Genomic DNA, 16951 nt, shown 5'->3' on the forward strand with positions numbered 1-16951 from the left:
CGTGCCACTTTGAGTGCCTGCTGACTGCTGTCCCCCACGTCGGCCACGCTACGCATCATGTCCTGGTGCTCCTCTGCGACGACCGCCTGCTGCCTTGCCCCATGCCAGTTCCGCCGGCCGCGGACGGAGCTGCTGAGCGGCCAGTTCCGCCAGGTTCCGCCTGAACGGAGGTGCCTCTCTCTTGGCCCTTCCTCCCCCCGCCCCGGCCCACAGGCCAATCGGCGCCTGATGGCTCATCTGGACTCTTCTGGAATATGTTGCGGTCGCAGCAGAGTAGCTGCAAATGTTTTGACGAACCGGGCCGTTTGGCCCTGCCAGGCCCAACATGGGGAGCCGTAGTTGGCAGCAGCAGCATCCGGATTCACCTTGGATCGACTGCGTGCTGCTGCATATGGGGAAATCGTGGACGCACATCCAAATAAGCCCGTGGGACCGGTGGGTAGGGTGCAGACAGCAGAACTGTCATAGGGGGTGGGGCGATCGCAGGTACACCATGCATTGGAATGGTAGCAGGGCGATCGTTACATGTTTGTCAGTTTCTAAGCATTTGCCCTTCGCTTAGTTAGAAGGCCCGTCTCAGGAGTTCGGCTTTTGCTTGCACCGCGACTTGCACCGCATACTTACAGTTGCTCGAGCAAAATCTGCGGATCCGTTGAAGGCCACGCTGACATATAGCATTTGCGAACACTTCGGGCGATAGAAACTCTTAGCACCGTCCATCAATCAAACAGTACTGACGAATGCAGTCCACGCTTCCTTCCTGTTCCTCACGGAACGTGTTCGGAGCGAAGCGGCAAGCGCGTGCTGGTCGCGTGGTCGTTCGTGCTGAAACAGCTGCTCGGGACAAGCCGGCGTGGACTGGTACGTGGCGCGGAGTCCCAGCACCACCACCGTCCGGCCACTGTCCGGCCGGTCTTTGCACCTGCCTTGGCATTGCAAACATAGCTCCGCACGACCCTCACTTCACATGATTGCGAGCTATCGTTGTGAATCATGCAAGCGGTGGTGCCCTCCCCACCATCCTGCACGGGAAGGGGATGCCCGAGGCGGACACTTCAGCCGGTACACGTACACAGCACACGGCGCGCACCGGCAGGGGCCAGCTACCCTCCACAATCCCTCCAACCCCCCTCCTAAATACGCCCCCCCCAGGTGACTCGGTTCTGTCCAGGGTGGTCAACTGGGCCATTGACACGCCAGCCCTGTACGGCGCCATGAAGGTGCTGGCCAAGAACGTGAGTCATATAAGGCAGCCTGGGGGGCATGATGCGGGCCGGCAGGGGGAAGAAAGGGGCGTGATTGTGCGTGTTTCGGAAAGCAGAAAGGGAGGGGGCTGGCAGATGGCCATGGGAGCCAGGAGTATGAAGTGCCGCCGACAGGGTGGTCGCCGACAGGGTTGCCGCCCGCAGGGTGGAGCAGCACACCGTGTGTCGATGCAATTTGGAATTAGGGGGATGGCACACGGCACGCACTGGGGTGGCATCCGGTGATACGTGCGGCGCCAAAGGTCACCGGACCGGATGCAGCAGAGTTTGCAGAGGATGGCGTCGCAACTATTGCTGGCGGCGATGGATTGCGTGACGGCTGGGGAAGGACGAAGGAGGTGACCTGGTTGTAGCTGAGGCTACCGTCCAGGGAAAGGAGGTACGGGATCCCCGTCCCCTCTGGGGCCCGTGCACCTAGCCCTCCACAACACCCGTTTCTTGCCCGGCGATGCTGCTGCCACCACCGGTGCCCCGCCCGCCTCACAACAAAATGTTCCTGTGATTACAAACACGCACACATACACCCACACACACACACACACACGCACACGCACAACACAATCACCCTATACCCACAGGCCATGAAGAACTCGGCTGAGAGCCGCGGCGTCAAGTGGGACGCACACGTCAAGGAAATGGAGAAGCTCAAGGAGGTGCGCGTGTGCGTGTGGGTGGGTGTGTGGGTGTAAGTGTGTGGGTGTGGGTGTGTGGGTGTGGGTGTGTGGATGTATGTGGGTACACATACAATCACGCCCACTTCCTGCACCTGCCTTCCAACCTTTCCCGCATCTCCACCCATCTCCCCCAGCATTCCCCCGCCCCCTCACTCTCCTCCTCCCCACCTCCCTCCCCACCCCCAGCTGGAGGCCATCAAGTCTGAGCTGGAGGACCCGGGCCTGCAGCCCTACCCCGACTACTACCTCAAGCCCTTCCACGCCTACGAGACCGGCAACCTGGAGTGGCTGGCGGCGTGGGAGGTGCAGCCCGCCACGTACGCCATGGGCATTCGCACCTTCAAGGTATAGGTAGCTGCGTGTGTCGTGGCTTTGTTATATTGCGTGTGTGTGTGTGTGGTTGTGTTTTGGAGTGTGTATGTATGTATGCATTTACGCGTGTGTGGTGGGAAAGCACGAAGGGAGAGGGCCGTGAGCACACTCATGCGTGCCATTATGACGCCGTTCTTGTCCCTCCCCCCACTACCGCCGCCAGGACCACCCGGACTGGAGCGCTGAGAAGTGCTTTGTGGAGATGCGCAGCCGCCAGACCGACACCATCAAGGTTCGAGGGGGGTGAGGGAATGGCACGGGGGGGAGAGAGGGCTTTGTCCGAGCCAGAATTAGGTCCCAATAGTCAGAGAATGGGGTGGGGGGAAGCGAGAGGGTGCCAAGAGGGGGAGCCAGTGGGCGTGCTAGCGAGGGGAGCGAGAGGAGAAAGAGGCGTTGTGGTTGCGGGGATGTTGGGCAGCAGCCCGGTCTTACAGGTGGCAGCCAGCCAGGGTAAGGGGGGCAGCAGGTGTCAAACCGCAGACCATCTCGAACCTCGGTGCCCTCCACCCGGTTGAGCCCCCCAACCCGCCCTGCACCTCCGCTTGCCCCTCCCGTCCTCCTCCTGCGCCTCCTTAATCTGCCCCTCCTTCTCCCGCGCCTCCTCAACCTGCCCTCCTCCCTCCCCTGCCCCTCCCGTCCCCTTCCCCCTTCAGTCCTACCACGCGCAGCACGGGCTGCCTCTGCCCCGCCGCATTGTGGACATGGGCTGCTCAACCGGCATCTCCACAACCTGGTTCGCGCAGCAGGTGCGTGTGTGCGTGTGTGTGTGTGTGTGTGTGTGTGTGTGTGTTAGGGTAGCACAATGGTAACGGGCGTGTGTGTATCGGTGTGGGAGTTCGCGAAGCCGCCGGGCCGGCGCTCTCCTGCACCTGCACCCTGCATCTGCGCCCTGGACTCCACGCAGCATGTGCCACCGCAGGCCTGTCCCCCCACGCCCATGCAGCTGCCATGCACCCCCTCGCCCCTCGGTTTGGTCGGGGTTTGGGATCAATCTCCCGTCCTGCCCCCCCCCAGTGCCTCGGCAATTCCATGTTTCACTCAAACCGTTCGCATGAATGGCTACCCCTCCCCCCCCCCCCAAAAGATTGCCTGCCATCTACCTTTCCCTTAGCTGGTCATGAATGCAACCCCCCCTCCTCCATGATGCCGCCATGCCCCTCCTCCCCCATGCCGCCATGCCGCCATGCCGCGCTGCAGTTCCCCGACACGGACGGCCCCATCGTGGGCCTGGACCTGTCGCCCTACATGCTGGCGGTGGCGGAGTGGGAGCGCAGGAGGCAGCAGCAGCAGCAGGCGGCCAACCAGCCGGTGAGGGCTGAGGAGAGGGGGTTGCAAGGTTAAAAACCATTGGGAACAGGATACGAGCAGGGGAATCAGGGGAACAACCGTCCTCTGAACAACCGTCCTCTGGGTTGTGTGGGCTGTCCGGGACGTGTGGGATGTGCAGCCCCCGCCACCGCCCCCGCCCCCAACACATGCATCCTTCCCATCTTGTTCAAGCTGTCTCGTCGTACTCTTGTTCCCCCTCCTGCCTATATCTCTCCCCCCCCCTCTGTCAGCGCTCCGCCCCCATCAAGTACGTTCACGGCCTGGCGGAGAAGAGCCCCTTCGGCGCGGCCTCCCAGGACATGGTGAGGGAGGAGGGGGGTGGGTGGGAGGGGGGTGGTGGGAGAAGGAGGGGAGAGGGGAATTCCATAGCAAATTCTCTCGCGTTGCATGTCGTGTGGCATGTCGTCTGCCTGCTTTTGGCGTGAATTGCAATCTTTTCGCCGCTCATTGCTACACCGTTGGTTGCCTCACATGCTCACCTGCGTAACTCGCCCGGGCCCTGGGGTTGTGTGCACAGGTGGTGTTCAACTTCGTCATTCACGAGTGCCCGCAGGTGCGTCGCTCGCGCACACCGAAGCGCGCACGCACGTTGACACCCTTGCACCATCGCCGCACCAACACCACCCATCGCATACACGGTCTTTGTGTTCGCCACTTCCCTTTCGTGCTCTTATTACATCCCGTTTACCATCTACACCACTGTCTCCTCCACTAGTCATGCCTGGAACCCACTCCCGCGCAAACACACACACACACTCCTGCACCCACGCAGCACGCCATTGACTCGTTCGTGTCTGAGGGCCTGCGCATCATCAAGCCCAACGGCGTACTGTGCTTCATCGACAACAACCCCAAGTGAGCGAGGGAGCAGGCAGCAGGGAGGGGAGTAAGGGGGGTGGCAAGGTTGAAACGTTGGGAACAGACTACGTGGGGGGTAAGGGGGGTGGCAGGGTTGTACACATCGGGAACAGGGTGCAAGGGGGGTAAGGGGGGTAGGGGGAAGGAGCGGCAGCAGAAGTGCCTGTGTGCGCGATGTCGTGCCGTCGGCGCGGTGTGCTGCCGCCCCTCCCCCGTGTCTCTGCCCACATCCTTCCCTACCTCCTGGGAGTGGCGAAACCCACGTCCCCTTCCCCAACCTCAATCCTCTCGCCCACCTTCTCTCCCTCACCCTTTCCACCCCTCTCACCCGCTCCCACCCACCCCCCACCCACCCACCCACTGTTCCTGGCTACGCCTTCACTTCTTAAATAATCCACTTATGAATGTATCGGTAACCCCCCCACCCCACCCCACCCCCCACACACCGACACACACACGCACACGCACACACACGCCTCAGGTCCAAGACCATCCAGAACCTGCCCGCCCCCATCTTCACGCTCATGAAGTCCACCGAGCCCTGGTCCGACGAGTACTACAGCTACGACCTGGAGGTGAGGGGAGGGGGAGGGGGAGGGGGAGCCGGGGAGGGGGGGCGGGGTGGTGGTTTGGAGGGGCCAGTGTCTGTCGCCACGACGACTCGCCAGCTGTGCCGATGTGCCTGGCTACAGTTTCACGACTTCTTACGGTAGTTAACCGCGAATGTGCCGCCCGCCCCCTTCCTCCCTCCCAAAGGCCGCCATGCGCGCCGCCGGCTTCCGCGAGGTGGTGACTGTGGAGACGGACCACCGCCACCGCTGTGTCATGGGCATCCGGCCCTAGGCGCCACCACCACCCCAAAAGGGCCCCCCTGTGAAGGAGGCGTAGGCAGTGGTGTGGGCAGAGGAGGCGGGGGCGGAGGCAGAGGAGGTGTGGGTGGTGCGCAGGATGTGCCCCGGCTGGGCGTGGAAGACTGGGGAGCTGTGATCACGGAGCTGTGATCTGGGCGGCTTGCTTTCAGCAGCAGCGGCAGCAACGGCAGTGCGCAGTAGCGGCCGTGGCAATAGCAGCTGTGGCAGTAGCGGCCGTGGCAATAGCAGACAGGGCAATAGCAGATGCGGCAATAGCAGACATGGCAGTAGCAGACGCTGCAGTAGCTGACGACGGCAGTGCGCAGTAGCAGCATTTTATCCTGTGGGGCTAGTGAGTGCAGTTGCCGGCTTTTGGGTTGACTGGAAGGCGCCGGTTGGAGTCAGCAGCTGGCTACGTGGAAGGGGGGCCGCAGGCAGAGCATGATTGCATCCAAAGGGGGTGCTTTTTTACATTTCATGGGTGTGGATTCGCCGGTTTGGAATGTGGTGTGGGTGGTGTGCCCGGTGAGTTTTGAATGCAGTGGGTGATCACAGATTTGTGGAATTGTAGGGGCGATGGCGGTGATCGTGGAAGTGACGTCACGTACTCGCCGAGAAGGCTGTCCGGACTCAGGCGCGTCAAGCTTTCTATGTCCTGAAGGATACGTTTTGCTAAACAGCTGGCGTCCCATTCTGAATGTAGTCTAATGAGATCATGCAGGCCCAAGGGTGCCAAGATAGCTGTCGGTTTCGGCCCCCAGACCGAACGCCTGATATTTCGGGCGCCGCGCCGCGCGAGCCGCAGCCGGCTAGTGCGACCGCCGCTGCGACGCAGCAGTGGCAATGTAATGACAATGTGATGGCTGCTGCCGCGGCGACAGGGACCGCCGCAGCACCAGCGTCCGACGGTGCTGGAGTGCAGCCGCCGCAGCAGCAGCCTGCTTGGGGACCGCTGCGGACTGGCCGTATTGACACTGACGACGACGAAGTGGGCGGCGGCGGCAGTAGCGACGACGAGAGCGGTGTCGACGACGGCGAGCGGAGCGGCGGCGGCAGTAGCGACGACGAGAGCGGTGTCGACGACGGCGAGCGGAGCGGCGGCGGCAGCAGTAGCTGCGGCGGCAGCTGGCGACCTTGCTGCCCGCAACTCGCGGCGGTGGGGTCGCCGGCAGCTGCAGCAGCAACAACAGCAGCAGCATGCGGCCGTGCCGGCGCGCAGCACCATGCGGACCCGGAGGGTCAGTCGTCGCCACGCCACCATCCACAGCAGTCGCAGCACGCGCCGCCGCCTGCTGACAGCCCGCACGCCGCCGACGGCGCCGGCAATGCCAGGGGCCGCAGGGGCGACGGCGGCGGCGGCGGGGGCGGCGGCAGCTCCGGCGATAACGGCCGCCGCCGCGGCGGGGCGGCCTCCTGCAGACAGTCGGCGGCGGCCTGCTGGCTGGAGCGTCAGCGCAGCAGCCTTCAGCGGCGGGCGCTGCCGGGCATTCTGGAAGCGTACCCCATCGGCGTGCGCGAGGCGCTCGACCCGGCCTCCCGCGCCGCCCTGCGCCTCACCTGCCGCGCCGCCCTGCACACCGTCGACGCCTTCGCAGACAACCTCCGCGCTCCTACCTTCTGCAACGGCCGCGCCGGCGGCGCCGCCAGCGGCGTCGCCAGTGGCGGCGGCGGGTGTAGCACCATCAGCCTGCTGGCTGCTCGCTGACGCCGGCGGCAGCGCCGTGCTGTTGGAGCTGGCGGCGGGCCTGAGCCCAGCAGGCATGAGCAGCATCGCTGGAGGCGGGGGTGGTGGAGACGGCGGGGTTGGCGGTGGTGGCGGCGGTGCCACGATGGCACGGTTGCAGGCGGAGCGGGCCAGGCGCGTGTCGCTGGGCGAGATGGTGGCGGGGCTGCGGCGCATACTGCTGACCCGCGGCTGCAGGCCGGGCGGCGTGTTCATCGACCTGCAGGTGGGCGGGCGGGTGGGCGGGCGCGGCGGGTGGGGGCTTGTGCCGTGGTGTGTAGCAACGCAGGGGTTGTTGATGTGGCTTGGATCCGCCCGCGCGCCACGTGCTGCGCTGCTGTGGCAGGTGCAGCTGTCCACCAGGCGGGGTGCGTCAAAGCCGCGAAATGTGCCAGTACGGTACTCCCCGCCGCCAGCTGCGGCCCACCCCACCAACAAGACCACCACAACCACATACACGCATGTGCTTCTGTCGCTGCCGCTCAACCCACACACACAGGACAAGGTGGAGGAGGAGCGGCAGGCGCGTGGGCTGGCAGCACTTGCGCTGTTGGCGGAGGCGAATGCACGAAATGCACGCGCGCTGGCAGCGGCCGCCGCGCCAGCGACTACAGCCGCCACTGCTACTACGGCGGCGGCGCCAGCTGCCGCAGCCGCAGCTACAGCCCTCGTACACGGTGGCGCAGTCCTGCCGCCGCCCAATGCTACTGCTGCTACTGCCGGTCACGACGTGGCGAGGCCAGCTGGCGGCAGCAACGCCGAACTTGCATCGCCCTTTGTGGCGCTGCCCTTACACAACAGCACCGGTGTTGAAGGCGACCCAGCCAGCAGCCCTCCTGGCAATGTCAGTGCGGCAACAGCAGCAGGAGCCGCCTGTCCTACTTGCCACGGCACCAGCAGCAGTGGCGGCGGCGATGGCAAGGGCAGCGCACGCGGCGGCAACCACGGCGGTGCCGCTGGTGGTAATGGTCCCGCCGCCGGAGCTGCTGGTGCGGCTGTAGCAGCTGCTGCTGACCGTGGCGGCCCGCGGCAGCAGCAGCAACTGCCGCGCCTAGGCTCCTCACCACTTCGCCATACCCACCAGCAAAAACAGCAGCAGAAGCAGCAGCAGAAGCAGAAGCAGAAGCAACACTCGCTCCTGCTACCCTACCAGTCCTCATCAGCGGCAGGGCGGCAGAAGCGGCTGCTACTGCCGCGGAAGACGTCGGCGGAGCGGCTGCCATCGCCGCCGCCGCCGCCGCTGCCGCCGCCGCTGCCGCCCACCTCTTCCGGGGTGTCACGACTGCGCATCACCAACTTCTGCCTCACGCCCGGTGCACCGGCGACCGCAGTGGCGGCGGCGGCGCCGAACCTGACCAGCCTGACCCTATGCATGTGCAAGAGGTGCGTGCTGTGGTGTGCTATGCCGTGTACCGTGTGCCATCTGGCCAGCGGGTGAGTGCGTGTTTAGGGTTAGTTCCTAAGGGGGCCGTACGGCGGCATGGCACGGCATGGGGTCATTGAGTCAACCATGGGGTCACTGATGTCTCCATAATGTTCCCCTCCTGTCCGCTCTGGGCCCTCCACAGCATCTCAGGCCTGCCGGACGTCATCGCCGGCGCCAACGGCGGCGCCATCCGCGGCAGTCTGCGGCACCTGACGCTGCGCATGTGCGGCGGCTGGCCGGAGCCGCTGGGGCGCGCGCTGCAGAGCTGCAGCGCACTGCGGCACCTCACGCTGCCGCTGATTGTGAGGAGTTCCGGTAAATGAAGTGGACAATCGCATCGTTGCATGATAGCGCCTACGGGCAGTTCAGCCGGTCTGTTCTGTCCGTGTGAGAATGGCTGGCAAATCATCCGCACGCAATGTCAAGGTTGTGATGTGGTTGCACTTGTTATGTGTGCTTGTACTGCAAATAAGCTCGCTGCTGCTTGCTTGCGCCTGCGCCATGCCGCTGTTTGGTTACTGGGCCGAGTCCCTCGTGGCGCAGGGGGACCACGTGGCATCAGGAGCCATTGATGCGCTACGGCGGCTGACCCAGGTGAGGCCGGGTACCGTACGCATGCACCAGCGTTGGTGATGGATTAGAAGCTTACACCAGCTCCTCCCTCTTTCCTCCGCACAACGTGATGCCCCTCACCTCTCGGCTTCCTGACCTTTGCCCACTCCGCCAACGTATTCCCCAAAGCACTATTCCTCATAGCACTCCTGCACCCAACCACCAACAACCTTGTTGCTTGTCCACGAGCCCTTTAAATTGAAACGTATGGTATGGCATGCGCTGCAGCTGCGGTCGCTGGACCTGTCCCCCGCCGGCCCCAGCCGCCGCGCCGCCGCCGCCGCCGCCGCCGCCATGGTGGCTCTGACGGGGCTGACGCGGCTGATGGCCAATGAGGCGTCGCTGGCGGCGGTGGCGCCGGCACTCCGGCACCTGCGCGGCCTGCGGGTGAGAGCGAGTATGCATGCAAAAGTGAGGTAGGAGGGCATGGCGTGAAGGTTACAATGGCTGTTGCTGTGACCGGCGCTGTCCGAAGATGTATTTTGAAAGGATTGCTAAGGGTTGCCAAGAAAGCCTCCATGCCTTGTGGGTCAGTGCCGCTCTTTAGCTAGGCATCCACGCAAATGCACAGGTACTGGGCGTGGGGCCCTACTGCTGCACGGACCGCGAGGTCAACGCCCTGGCGGCGTTGACCGGGCTCACCTGGCTGCGCGTGCTGCGCGTGAAGCTGCCGGCATCTGCGCCCCTGCTGGGCCCGGGCGGTGCCAGCGCGCTGCTCGCCCTGCGGGCCGCGGGGCAGCAGCCGCCGCCGCCGCTGTACCTGCCGCCGCACGCGGGCTGCCATCCCAATGTGCCGCCCGGGCACCAGCAGCACCCACTGCAGCAACAGCAGCAGCAGCAGGCGGCCGGGGTTTTGGAGGGTGCAGGCCCCGGCGGCGGTGCTGCGGTTGGCACTGCGCCACCCGAGCCCCTGCTGCCCACAGCCGCAGCAACCGGGAGCAGAGGCGGAGGTGGAGGCGGCAGCAACACCAGTAGCGCTCTGACTGGTAGCAGCGGAAGCGGCGGTGGTGGAGGCGGCGGCGGCGGGCTTCATGGCGGCAGTAGCGTGGCAGTTCCGCTGCCTCCAGCCCTCGAGGAACTGCTCATCGAGGGCGGCGCCGCCCCTGCCGTACTCGCGGCCCTTGACGTACCGCCCACCCTCCGTACACTCTTCGCCGACATTGTCGTACCGTACGACGAGTACTGCGACGAGGACGTGGCGCTACTGCCGGCGGCGGCCGCCGCGTTGGCGGCGGCTGTAGCACGCTTCTCCGGCGGCCGCCTGGGCCCTGACCTCAGCCTGGAAATCCGCGGCCCGACCGATGTGGGTCGGCTGGCGCCGCCGCCGGGTTGCCTGGCCGGGCACGGCGTGTGGATGTCGGCTCTTGGGCTGCTGGGGGGCCTGCGGCGGCTGTGCCTGTGCGGCTTGGCACTGGATGAGGTGGACACGGCGGCTCTGGCGGCGGCCGTGCCGGCCTCGCTGCAGGTGCGTTTGGAGTGTTTTTGGTGTTTGGTGCTGCATGTACGGCGGGTGATGTGGGTACTGTGGGTGTTGTCAGGAAGCTGCTTGCCGCTTGCGGCTGCTGTCAGGAAGCAGTGGTTGGCGTACCGCGTTCCTCCAGCCACACAGCCGCACACGGCATGGCGCATGCGGTGTTATGCGTCTGCTGCCCGCCCTAGCCGCCGCCCTCGCTGCTGTCCATCGGCATACCAACATACACACCACGGTGTTGAAGAGCACAAGGGGAGACAAAACCCGGAACCAGTGTGTGTTTGTATGTCCCCATGCGCTGCCCAGGAGTTGCTGCTGGAGGACTGCTCGCTGCCGCTGACGGCTGTGGGCTGCCTGGCGCCGCTGGGGGCACGGGGAGCAGGGGGCGGGGGGCTGAGGTATCTGCAGCTGAGCCATGCGGAGGAGTGGAACGACGAGGCAGCGGTGAGGCCGGGGCCGAGGGAGGGGCGGCCGGGGCTTGCCGTGGAGCGGCTGGCGTGCGTGTTGGGAACTTGACGCAATCCACCATGCACCAATGCTTGCCTGCTACTGCGACTGCTTGGGTAATGTGGTACGTACTCGCCACAGCCACACGCCTCTCAACCACACCGCAATGGGCCCGGTGCCGCCAACGGCTACAGGTCCGGGGTGTGCTGCTGGCGGTGCTGTGCGCCATGCCGCGGCTGCAGCGGCTGGGCTTCGGCTGCGCCCTGTCGCCGGCCGTGCGGTGTGCGCTGCGCTGGCTGCGTGGCGAGGCCCTTCAGCGCCTGGGCCGTGACCCGGAGGTAGTCGAAGAGCCAGAGGATTCGGAGCTGGGCGAGGAGGCCTTTGAGGAGGATCTGGATCGAGAGCTGTATGACGGGGATCACGGCGGGCTGGGTCTGCCGGGGGGCGGGCGGGAGGTGGCGGGGCTACTGGCGGCGGTGGGGTTGCAGCTGGGCAGCGAGCGGGGCGTCGGCGAGGAGGAGGAAGGGCACGAGGAGGAGGGGGTTGACGTTGAACCAATCCCGTAAGGAAACAGTCGCGTGGCAAGGAGAACTGCAGCTGCATAAGCGAGTCGTTGTACGAGGAGGAGGGGGGATGATGGAGGGAGGGAGGGGAGGGAAGTGCTGTTGGCGCTGTATAGTGTGGGAAGGGCGGAAGGCTGGGGGGGGGGCGGGCGCAGCGATGTGTCATGTGTGGGGGCGGCGTGTGGAGTATGCAGGCATGATGCCGCGGTCTGCAGGGACGGCACGCGCTGTACGGCCGGACGGGCCGTCGACTGATCAACCTGTTTTGCTGCTGAGGTACCGTGCCCGTTGTCGGCGTTGATCTGCAGTGTATGACCCGCTGACTAGGTGCGACTGTGTATGTGGCTGGGTAAGACTGGCTGACGAACTGGTCACCAGATCAAGCATTCGGTAGCGGTAAAGACGTAGCGGTAAAGACGTAGCGGTAAAGACGTCTTGCGCTGTTGCGCTAGAGCAGTTGTTGAGGCGGATTCGCAGATGGGACAGACTTGCGTGGATTGGTGCATGTCCCATGCCCCACTGACGCTGGCTGTTGCGACGGTCTTGGAATATCGAGAGCTACGCCCCATCAATCCAAAGCACTCACTCATACGCCGCACATTTTGTTGATCCGTGTGCTGGTGTCCGTGTGCTGGTGTTTGTAAGCGCCAGCATTCAGACGCAGGTCGCACACGTCCTCATACTGTTGCAACACAAATACATGAACAGTGGGCTCACAGGCATTGCATGGCAAACATACCACGCTGCGTTGCCTCCGCTCCTCCCTCCTAGCAAGCATGTAAACGCGGCCTCTGAATTCTGAAGCTGTAGGTGCTTCGAGCTTTCATGTCAACACACACACGCACATGAACACGCGTACCGCTTTCTCTCATCCCATCAAAGTACAGACAAGAAACAATGTGTGCACGGTGTTCTTCTCTTGCTCCTCGCAGTCTCATGCCTCCTGCCCCGCCTGCCCGGCCGGCAAAACAGTGAGCAACGCCACCCAGTCGCACCAGTCTGAGGCCCTAATGCAGCAGCAGCAACTCACCTAAAACTGCATGCACTGCCAAACGCGGCTCAACGCGGCTCGCGAGCCTCTCCGCCTTGCGCCTGTCACATCACTGGCGCACACATCGACCCGGGGGTCTCAACGTCGGCGCTCACCCCAGCAGCGCAACACCGCTGAGCGGCCGCCCAGAGGGCCCCTGACGCCGCTACCAAGCGCCACCTGCCTCGTCGCAGCCCTGCCTGCCAAGCGCCCCCCCAACACCAACACCAACTCTTCCATGATGGCCGCAACCCGGTCGTGTGTTGCGCCATGGTACCTCCCAAGTGCTCCCTCAAACAACAGCTCTCCAAATTAGCCGGCTCCATCCTTTAGCCCAAGCTCACACTTCTCATACTCAGCTGCAGCCTTCCATCAGCTGGCGCAACTCGCAGCTACCAACGTGACACTCTGTCGACTCGAGCTGTTTAGTTCAGCTCCTTGACGGGCGCGCGCACGCGCACGTGCAGCTTGTCCGAGGCGTCGCGGACGGACAGCCGCTCCTCAGTCCGGATCTTCTCCTCCAGACCGATCAGCTCGTTGAACTCATCAAAGTGCGCCAGGCCCGACATGTCGTCGCGCGTGGTTCCCTGCAGCGAGTTCAGTAGGAGGCACCGGTGAAGGTACAGTATGCAGGAGGGGCAGGCAGGCAGGCAGCTAGCATCATGACAGCGTGGGCTCGAACCTTTTGTCGGGTGCAATTGCGCCTGCTCCATGCCCATGCGAAGGCCACAAACACGCACGCCAACTCCCCCTTGCGCTTTCCTAATGCACGCACAGCCTCACACACGCACCTTGATCCCCAGGGTGCCGTACACGTCCAGCAGGGCGCGTGTGGCGGCGTACAGCCCCGCCAGCGGGTAGACGGCCATGTGGAAGCCCAGCGCCTGGAGCTCGGCGGGCGTGTGCAGAGGGGTCACGCCGCCCTCCAGCATGTTGCACACGCGCAGGCCCTGATCGGGGAGGGAGGGAGGGAGGAAGGGCAGAGGGTGGGCAGCAGGGTGGGCGGAGGGACAGGTGAAGGGTGGGGGTTGTAAATACTAGCCCAAACTAAACCAAACAGGGGGGTTGCAGACTTGCAGGTGATGTAAGAACTGAGGAAGTCAGGGGGCCTGAGGCGCAGCATGCGGGCCGCATGTAGTCGTGAGTGCTGCAAAGCATCCCCTGTGCCCTGTCCGTCCTCGGTTCGCGCCACCCCGCCTGCGCCCACTGCACCCGGTGCTCGCTCCGATTCGCCCACCGACGGTCACCCGCCAACCCCCTCCCCGCCACCTCCACATCAGCATACCACGCCAGCTATCCCCCTCTCCCCTTCCCCCTTTCCTCTTCCCTTTCCCTTCCCCTTCCTCTTTCCCCCTCCCCTCCCCTCCCCACCTTGGTCTCCCGCCCAATGACGGCCAGCTCCTCAGTGCTGCGGGGCGCCTCCACAAAGGTGGCGTCCGCGCCCGCGTCCGCGTACAGGTTGGCCCGCTTCACGGCCTCCTCCAGGCCGTACTTGGCGCTGGTGCCGCGCGCGTCCGTGCGAGCCACCAGGAAGAAGTCGTGATCGCCGATGGCCTCGCGCGCGGCGGCGATCTGACGATGGGGCGGGTGCGGGGTGCGGGGGATGTTTGTTTTCGCCCTTACTCCACAGGAAACCAGAGGACGCAAAGACGCATGGCAAGCCAAATTAAGTGAAAAGTGCTACGGTGGTGAGGGCGGGGGTGTAGGCGGCAGCATGAGCGGCGCGACATGGAATGGTGGCAAGCTGTCTCCACCACCGCCGTCCTCGCTAGCTTGTCGCTTTCCGTGCTGCTCCTCCGGCCATTTGGGAATTTCACTGCTGTGCAGCCCCTGCCCACTGTTGTCTGACGTACCCTTCCCTCCCCGTCTGCACTCCCCGTCTGCCCTTCTCCCCGCCTGCCCTTCTCCGTTCTCCCACCTCCCCCTCGTCCCCCTCCGCCTGCCCCTCCCTCCTCCTCCCCCTCCCCCGCCCCCTCCCCCTCCCCCGCCTGCTTCCCCCCTCACTCTCACCTTGGCCGCGAACTCCTCCATGCCAATGACCTCCTTGTTGCGCATGTGGCCCATGCGCTTGGGCCAGGCCTGGTCCTCCAGGAAGCAGCCCTTGCAGCCCGCAGTGATGAGCTGCCGGATGGTGCGCTGCACGTTCAGCACGTTGCCGCCGCCTGCCCGCGTGCGTGTTGTGTGTGTTGGGGGGGGGGGTTAGTTAAGGAAGTGGTAGACGGTAGACCATCTTGCGGAACATCAAGCGTTACCGACGATGTCGGGGGGGTTACATTCATGATTAATTAAGAAGGGGGGGGGGGCAGGACAGGGGCAGGTCCCAGGCAGGACGGGTCGAGAAGAGGCGATGTTGGTACGGCGTGTGGCGATGCACAGGTGGCAGGCAGCCACCCATGAAAGATGGTGTTGGGGGTGGAGAGCACGTGTTGCTTGTGTGCAGGTTCAATGATGCACCTACGGAGCGCCGCCAGTGCCAGCCGCCGAGCGCGCGTCCGCTCATTCAGCCACGGGTTGCTCCGTGCTGCTGTGACGCGGCAGGTGCTCCACGCGCCTCACGCCCCCGCTGCTGCTCATGCACCTCAAAAACCATTGAACCGAAACGACAACCGTTTCCCCATGCGCCCTCCCTCCCTGGCAGCCCCTACCGCAGCCTTAGCTTTGTCCTGGACTCCTGGAGCACCGCCATACCACACCCACATCCCTGCCACCCGCAGCCACGCTTTGCCTCCCGACCATCACTCCCTCTCCAATTTGTGCACGCGCACATGCTGACATGGCCCAGCTGACATGACCCAGCTGCCTACAAACGGCCCCACATGCCTCCAAACGCACCGGTGTCGGCGTCTGCAATGATGTGCAGGGTGGGCACGGCGCCGCTGATCTGGCCAGCCTTGCGGGCCATCTCCGGGGGCGTCAGCAGGCCCAGGTCGGGCTCGCCGATGACGGTGGCAGACACCTGGCATCGTCGTTGTGTTTTGGAGGTGGGGGAGGGGGTAGAGGTGGGGCGGCAAAGGTGACGTGGGAGGGGGGGTATCGGGAACGCATGTACAAGTGTCCGGGAAGGGAGGGCCAGGGAGGACCGCAGGCGACGGCAGGGTGCAGAGGCCTTGCCTGTGCGGTGCAGCAGTGCAGCAGTGCGAAGGCAAGGATGGTGGCCGATCATGGAAGGGGGCGTGCAGAGTGCAGGGGGGGCGCGCATGGCCGAGTGCCGTTACGACATGGGCGGGTCTGGGCTGCCCCCTCGCTGTGTGCGTAAGGCGGATTGCACGCGTGCCGAGGACAAGACCCGTCAGACACGCCCCGAGCTCCCGTGCTTCCGGGGTTCCTTGCTGTGATCCCTCGTCCTGCTTGTCACGTGTCTCCAGGCGTTACGTCGCCACACTGCGCCAACGCCGACCTGCAATCGGTGAGCCGGTGACCCGGCCTGGCCCGGCAAACCCCAACCCAACACACGCCTGCCACCACCCACGCACAAGCGTGCTTCCCCGGTCCGCCAGGACTCCCGTTGGCCATGTCAACCAGAGTCACCGCCAACGACTCGACACGCCCGCGATGCACTCACCGCATAGCCGCTGCAGAGCCGAACAAATACAACGTATTTGGATGAGCCATGCAAGCAGCAGGAAAGATGCAATTCATCAGCGCAAGCAATCGCGATCTATTTGCTTGCAGAGGTGGCACTTTCACAACTCGGCAAGCCCTGCCACGCCGCACCTCACGAACCCAGCCTTGATCCCCTTCTTGTAGGCAGCCTTTGCCGACAATGCGTCATAAACGCCTGCGCAAATTCAGCCAGGAGCACCTGGTGAAGGACTGCCGCGGGCGTTACGTTGAATTGCTTGCGGGGTCGACGAGGCTTGCGCACCGGGCAGTAGCAGGCAGCCGTTCTCCTCAATCATCCGGTGGAAGGTAGTGCGGTGGCCGTTCGATCCATTAGCAGCAGCGGACACACGGACAACACGCCGGCCATTTGCGCTCCGACGGGAGACCCCGCGGGCGCTGGCGTTGCTCGACTGTAGGCTAGACGCGATCATCTTTAAGTATGTTATATTACAGCAAAATTCAGTTGCGAAACTGGTGAATTCGCGTGCAGTCGGTGCGTCGGAGTTGGAGGTGCAGCAACAAGTTCAGGTCTCTCAGCTTTTGATCGCGCAACACTATAGCTGCACTATGAAGCTCTCATGCGCAGAGTTATAATTGGAGGAGGGGAACCTGGATGCAGACCGGTTTCCTGCATGCTGACGTCAGCCAATCGGGGCCTCGAGCTGCTCCTCTGGACAATTTGAGGACTCGGACATCAAGTGTGCAAGATTGGGATCGTTAACTTCTG

General features: G+C 64.3%; 3 protein-coding genes across 4 annotated transcripts; 2 read left to right on the top strand and 1 right to left on the bottom strand.

Moving 5' to 3' along the window:
• The first annotated feature begins 249 nt into the window (after positions 1-249).
• Positions 250-6210, top strand: CHLRE_03g200350v5 (uncharacterized protein). Of its 2 annotated transcripts, XM_043061331.1 has the most exons (13): positions 250-435; positions 627-861; positions 1153-1235; positions 1844-1918; positions 2126-2284; positions 2475-2543; positions 2965-3057; positions 3509-3619; positions 3871-3942; positions 4158-4193; positions 4413-4495; positions 4980-5073; positions 5255-6210. In XM_043061331.1, exons 2-13 carry the CDS (start codon positions 741-743, stop codon positions 5339-5341), a joined length of 1083 nt encoding a protein of 360 aa, XP_042926582.1. In that variant the 5' UTR covers positions 250-435; positions 627-740; the 3' UTR covers positions 5342-6210. The 2 variants fall into 2 exon arrangements, with proteins under 2 accessions (XP_042926582.1, XP_042926583.1); XM_043061330.1 differs by having other exon boundaries at positions 250-861.
• Positions 6211-6439: 229 nt separating this feature from the next.
• CHLRE_03g200351v5 (uncharacterized protein) lies at positions 6440-12069 on the top strand. The gene is made up of 8 exons (XM_043061332.1): positions 6440-7298; positions 7572-8455; positions 8641-8800; positions 9042-9092; positions 9339-9497; positions 9682-10575; positions 10888-11025; positions 11223-12069. The coding sequence occupies exons 1-8, from the start codon at positions 6573-6575 to the stop codon at positions 11592-11594; spliced, it is 3384 nt and encodes a 1127-aa protein (XP_042926584.1). The 5' UTR covers positions 6440-6572; the 3' UTR covers positions 11595-12069.
• A 3-nt stretch (positions 12070-12072) lies between these two features.
• Positions 12073-16937, bottom strand: CHLRE_03g200250v5 (uncharacterized protein). The gene is made up of 8 exons (XM_001693319.2): positions 16487-16937; positions 16336-16399; positions 16184-16193; positions 15454-15577; positions 14632-14783; positions 13993-14193; positions 13413-13571; positions 12073-13208 (listed from the first exon to the last, which is right to left on the bottom strand). Exons 1-8 carry the CDS (start codon positions 16653-16655, stop codon positions 13047-13049), a joined length of 1041 nt encoding a protein of 346 aa, XP_001693371.1. The 5' UTR covers positions 16656-16937; the 3' UTR covers positions 12073-13046.
• Positions 16938-16951: the final 14 nt, after the last annotated feature.

This window comes from Chlamydomonas reinhardtii, chromosome 3 (assembly GCF_000002595.2).
Source record: "Chlamydomonas reinhardtii strain CC-503 cw92 mt+ chromosome 3, whole genome shotgun sequence".
NCBI classification, from domain to species: Eukaryota; Viridiplantae; Chlorophyta; class Chlorophyceae; order Chlamydomonadales; family Chlamydomonadaceae; genus Chlamydomonas; species Chlamydomonas reinhardtii.